We start from the raw sequence: 6,000 nt of genomic DNA on the forward strand, positions 1-6,000 counted from the left end.
AATTCTATTATTTCATATTTTCCTCCAATGATGACACGAGCCCCTTCTTTCCATATGCACCAGCAGTAACACACTATAAAAGGTTTCATCATCCCAAAGGTGATGATGAAACCTTTTATATGTAATATTCTAGAATGAAAAACAAGGGATGCACCAAAGGTGATCTGTGTCATTACCCTGAAAAAATGCATATCATCTATAAAAGAAACTATTATGCTCAGACCCTTGATCTCCTTGTGTATGAACAATCAATCAAATAATGACAAGTTGACTATTTTCTGTTGTTTCAAATTTTCCTCCTTCAATGATGACATGACTCCCTTCCATATACACCAACACACTATGAAAGGTTTCATCTTTTCAAGAATCTAATGCTTATAAACTGGAAGATCCAATGGACTAATCTTGGATATGCATCAAAAGATTTATGCACATCATCAAATCCACACTATTGAAATGACAAAATCAATAAATTTTTCCATGAGTTTCTCCTAAAGAAAAAAATAGAATAGTGTGCCATCTGTTTTGGAGAGGATATGGACTTTAGGTGTTCCCACCAACTCCGTATTAGAAATTCTTTTTTTCTTTTCAACACTTTCATCATCCTCTTCTTTTGTCTATACCAACGAAGTTGATTCACTTTGACTCTACTTGATATGGAAGTTTACAATTACTAGTTTAGTATTTTACCTACCTGAGAGCTTTGCAAATAATTCAACTTGAGTTGAACTTTGGTAAAATATTTGATGGTTACTCTCACTTCATATATAACTTGATCTAAAATATACTGCATTATAATTTAGGTGACCAAGCCATTTTATTGATATAATTTTTACCATTCCAAGAACTCTTAACATCCCATCTTTCACAGGCCTACAACTATTATTCTTTCTTTTATCTTTCTCTTTTTTATGTTTTTCTTGAATATATAAAATTCTTGATACCCCCAAGAGTGTATAATGAAACCACAGTCCGAGGATGAAATGAAGTTAAATCCTAAACTATAGCTATAGCAATTCTGATAACTGAAGTATCTTTGAAAATTACCAGCATTTTAGAAACTAAAATTCTAATCCTTTTTGGCATGTAAAACATTGGTATCTGGATAAAAGCTCTCTGATTTGTCTATAGATTTTGAAAAGTGCTTTCTTCTTGGTTGGATGTATAAGTGGAAATCTTTGTTTTTTGGATCTGATTGTTTATCCATTATCACCTTGAGCCAAGGGATTTCAAATATGGAAGATATTTTAAAAAATTAAGATCCCGAAGGGAAGGTCCAAATTCTTGTTCGAAGAGTGCTCATGCTCATCCTTCACTCAAATGTCTGCTAACTAAACCTATTCACCAAAATGCCACTTTTTAAGAAATTGATTCCGAGACTTAATTCCAGCTTAAAACAGAGGAGGCATCTGGGCAATTAAGAAGTTCATTACTGGCTTATAAGTTGACATATCCTCATGCCCTCACCACCCACAAAGAAACCTTTGACTACCTTCTCTTATGCTGTGGTTCTAATAAGACCACTAATAACCTCACTACATGATAAATAAGAATGGAAATAATTGGATACCTTGATGAGTGTGCTTCTAGGTTCTGAAAAGGGCAGCTGAATTCCATCTAAGAAAGGCCATTACCAAATGTTGGTCTCAGTCATCTGGTGTCCTGGGAGGGATGTTCTGACTAAAGACCTAACCTTTGGCATTTTTTTTTTTGGAACTACAGTGTCCGTGTTTTTAGCAAACCATATTCCATCTCCATTTAATTCCAAAACCTATCCTATACCAAGTATTCTTCAAATTCCAACTTCCATTTAATGCTGTTGTTTTCTTTCTTCATAATGATCTTGGATAACAAACTAGGAGCTTTAGATTAAATGGGAAATTCTATGAAACAGTTGTAATTTATAAGGCCAGCGATGTTGTATGGAGCCAAGTGTTGGGCATTCAAGAAACAACATGTCTAGAAAATGAATATGATAGGCAAAAATAGAGGGACGCATATGGACTTTTATGTGATGGGCGAATACCACTTAGATTAAAAAGGAAAATTCTATAAAATTGTTGTAAAGGCCAGCTATGCTGTATGGAGCAGAGCATTGGGAAGTTAAGAATTGTGTCCAGAAAATGAATGTGGTAGAAATGTGAATGCTAAGATGAATGAACGGAAAAACTAGAAAGGATAGGATTAGGTATGAAGTTATCCGTAGGAATCTAGGAGTAGCTCCAATAGGTGATAAAATGAGAGAGAGTAGACTAAGTTTGGGCACGTGCATAGAAGACCACCAACTGCACCAGTTAGATGAAGTGTTTTGTACATATTGAAGGGACTAGAAGAGCTTGGGGTAGACAAAAAAGGACATGGGTAGAAGTAGTAATAAATGATTTAAGCACTAATAATTTAACAATGGATATGGTTTTAAATAGAATGGATTGGTGAAGCAGGATTCATGTAGCCGATGTATATAGTTGGGATAAGGCATGGATGATGATGATGATGATAACACACTAACGACTTGGTTTCTAATTTTAAAAATTCAAGCATCCACTAGCTACTAAAGGTCCATGAAGGATGTGGAAGTGAGAAGTTAAAACTATGGAAATGCAATAATGAAAGAACGAAATTCAAATGGATGACAGCAAACATGGAAGTGAGACTCCAATGGGTCAAAAGAAGCGTCAATTCCTTAGCTGCTGATGCATTAGCTAAACAAGTGGGAGGAAGAGATTGGCTATTTTGGGCACAATTATAAAAATAAGAAAGTCTTTTTTGGGAGAGAGAGAGGATGGTTTATCTCTCCTTGTTTGTATGTTTTGTTGTATTTCACTATTTACTATTCTCTATTAATGGAATTTCACAGTTACTGCCTTACTGGTAAAAAAAATCCACCAAGGATGTGGGGTTCTGTTTTGGATCTTTGGAGTTATCTATAATGTATTCAATGAATTCTTGATCAGATATTTGAACTACTTTGTATCCTGGAAATTTAACTCTCTTATCTCTACAAGATTTTGAAGTCTATTCAACATCTTTTTCGTGCATCCTAACTGTAATATTAATCTTGTATTGTCGTTTACTTGAAAAGATTATCTACAATGCTGCAGTATGTGAAAATTGATGTTAGTCATTATGAAAAGTCTAGGTCATTGGTCTCCTTACAAATTTTAAGACCATTTTTTTCTAATGAGCCAACCATATGATTTTGTGAAACTGTTCTCTTTTTTCCTACCCTTTAATTTCAGCTGTCTCATATTGTTTGGTTTGTTGTTTAATGATATACTTGCTGTCATCCATCATGTCATTGTTATCCAACACATCATCCTTCTATATATGTTGTTTTTAATGCTAATAGAGTGTTTGTTTCAAATAAAAACATCTGTAATGCTTATTTACCATGATTTTTCCCTTTCCAGTGTTATCTCTTGATCCAGTTGTTGGAGCTATTGCTGCTGGTAATTCTGTGGTCTTGAAGCCATCAGAAATTTCTCCTGCCACATCTTCATTGCTTGCAAAGTTATTAGAGGACTATCTTGACTCCTCTGCTGTAAGAGTTGTGGAGGGAGCTGTTGCTGAAACAACTGCACTGTTGGAGCAAAAATGGGATAAAATACTGTATACAGGTTTTTATCTGTATATTATTTATTTCCTTTTTGGAAAAAAAAATTTATAGAGCTACGCAAACAGAGATAATACTTACAGTTGGATGATGTAGTGTCCTTGCTTGAATTGATTTCTGGGAATTATTTTAATCTAACAAGCCTAATCTTAAAAAGTGCAGGTAATGGAAAAGTGGGACGCATTGTGATGGCTGCTGCTGCAAAGCACCTCACACCCGTAATCTTGGAACTTGGAGGAAAATCTCCAGTTGTTGTTGATTCAAATGTCAATTTAAAAGTATAAAATATTATATTCCTTGAGAGCTCATGTTATGGTGCCATTTTATTTTTTATTTTAATCTTTTTCCTGCTAAGAATGGTGCATTATTTATTACACTTGTTATGCTGATAAAAATTGTCTTTCTGATTCCAAGGTTTCAGCAAGGAGGATAGCTGCAGGCAAGTGGGGTTGCAATAATGGACAGGCCTGCATTGCTCCTGATTACATTATAACCACAAAAGCTTATGCTCCAATATTGGTATGCATGCCTGTTTTCGAGTGAATGCTTTCTCACGATGCATTTCTCTAAGTTATTTTCCCACTGATGCTACATTTTGTCCAGATTGATGGTTTGAAAAATATACTAGAGGAATTCTTTGGGAAGGATCCATTGGAATCAAAGGACTTGTCCCGCATTGTTAATTCAAATCACTTTTCACGCTTGGCAAAGTTATTGGATGAGGATAAAGTTTCTGGAAAAATTGTCCATGGAGGCCAACGAGATGAGACCAGACTGTGAGTTCTATTATACCAATTACATGTTATTTTGACAGTTAATAAGCTACAGTATATGGGGCAAAGCATTATGGCTGTTATCACTTTGTTCAATCCATTTCAGAATGATTGCTCCCACCATTTTGTTGGATGTTCCAGAAGACTCTCTGATCATGAATGAGGAGATATTTGGACCTCTACTTCCCATTATAACGGTGAGAACCAAGTCCTATAACAGAAATTCTTTCTCCTGGTAACATGCGCTCCATTAGTTTGGTAAAGTTGTCTCTATAATCTTTTGGGCTTTGAGGCCTATAATTTTATGCAAAACTTAAAAGGTTGAAATTGATTTTAGTATTCTTCTGGCTTGGAAAAGGTTGACAAGGTGGAAGACAGCTTTGATATCATAAAATCAAGGTCAAAGCCTCTTGCTGCATATCTCTTCACCAGTAGCAAGAAGCTTGAGAAGGAATTTGTGGAAAACATTTCTGCAGGAGGGATGCTCATCAACGACACTGTTGTGCATGTGATTATCCTACCTAATTTTTATAAAATTGCATTTTTACATGCATATCCATACAACAAACATGTAGATGAATATGCATGACATGCATACATACATACTTGGGTGGTGTTTTATCTAATTAGAAGATGGCTATTATCATAATTGCCTACACATACACCCAACATCATGGCCACATTGCTATGTAATTTGGTTATCACCACGTAACAATTTCTCCAATACATGGCCGCACCATTACACAATATTGGATCCGATGACAAGGAACCCTTCTGTACCCTTCTCCAATACATGGCCACACTATAATTTTGTGAAGATTTCAAGGATGTTTGTTTTTCATCCATGCATTCTTACATGTTTTGACAGCCATGCATATATTTATGTATAAAACTGAGAAATATGCCTTCAACTTGATTCTGCAGCTCACAAATCCATCTTTACCATTTGGAGGAGTTGGAGAGAGTGGAATCGGTTCATACCATGGCAAGTTCTCATTTGATGCTTTTAGCCACAAAAAGGCAGTTTTATACAGAAGTCTTTATGGGGATGCACCTGTAAGGTACCCACCATATACACCTGGGAAATTTAGGATATTGAGGGCCATTTTGGATGGCAGTATAATTGGCGCAATTCTTGCTTTGATTGGATTTGGAAAAAAGAAGCTTGAATGATCCAGCTCAAATGGAGTGTTTAAAGTTTGCTTCATATACATATTTGTATCGGGAAAGCACCTTTACTTCAATTGGATGTAAATGTATTCATATTTACCTTATTACAAATACAAATCAATTGATTTGCATGATATTCTTTGCAGCAATTCTCTCTTTTATGCCTATGAACCAACTGTTGATTGTCATTTTAAAAGTCTCCCTACCCTAGAAGCCATTCAACAATCAGTATTTTCTTTGAGAGTTGGGATGCCATTGTAAAATCAGAAAATCCCATGACCCCTCAAGCTGTTCTATTGCAGTGATTTCTTGACAAACTCTGGCTTAGTTTTTTTATGCAATTCTTCAATCATTTCACTTACAGTCTGGACTTCTGTTGCAATGGTGAATTAGCTATAGGGAGTTTTCTAAATGCAATGAATTCTACATAAAGAACATGCAAAG

The 6,000-nt window shown here is 35.3% G+C and overlaps 1 protein-coding gene across 30 annotated transcripts in view; it reads left to right on the plus strand.

Moving 5' to 3' along the window:
* LOC148851932 (aldehyde dehydrogenase family 3 member H1-like) overlaps window positions 1–5,690 on the plus strand; it is a 34,092-nt gene extending 28,402 nt beyond the window's left edge. For 29 of the 30 annotated variants that reach the window (XM_088944458.1, XM_088944472.1, XM_088944473.1 and 26 more), the window contains 7 exons: window positions 3,411–3,617; window positions 3,776–3,891; window positions 4,028–4,132; window positions 4,217–4,389; window positions 4,493–4,583; window positions 4,745–4,894; window positions 5,311–5,690. In XM_088944458.1, the coding sequence (XP_088800584.1) occupies window positions 3,411–3,617; window positions 3,776–3,891; window positions 4,028–4,132; window positions 4,217–4,389; window positions 4,493–4,583; window positions 4,745–4,894; window positions 5,311–5,559 (1,091 nt within the window). In that variant the 3' untranslated portion in view covers window positions 5,560–5,690. Of the gene's footprint in view, window positions 1–3,410; window positions 3,618–3,775; window positions 3,892–4,027; window positions 4,133–4,216; window positions 4,394–4,492; window positions 4,584–4,744; window positions 4,895–5,310 lie in introns of those variants that run through there. The other variant, XM_088944476.1, reaches the window with a different exon arrangement.
* Window positions 5,691–6,000: the final 310 nt, after the last annotated feature.

The sequence above is a fragment of the Nelumbo lutea genome, chromosome 5, assembly GCF_056320005.1.
Source record: "Nelumbo lutea isolate HS-2025 chromosome 5, American lotus-T2T, whole genome shotgun sequence".
NCBI lineage: Eukaryota > Viridiplantae > Streptophyta > Magnoliopsida > Proteales > Nelumbonaceae > Nelumbo > Nelumbo lutea.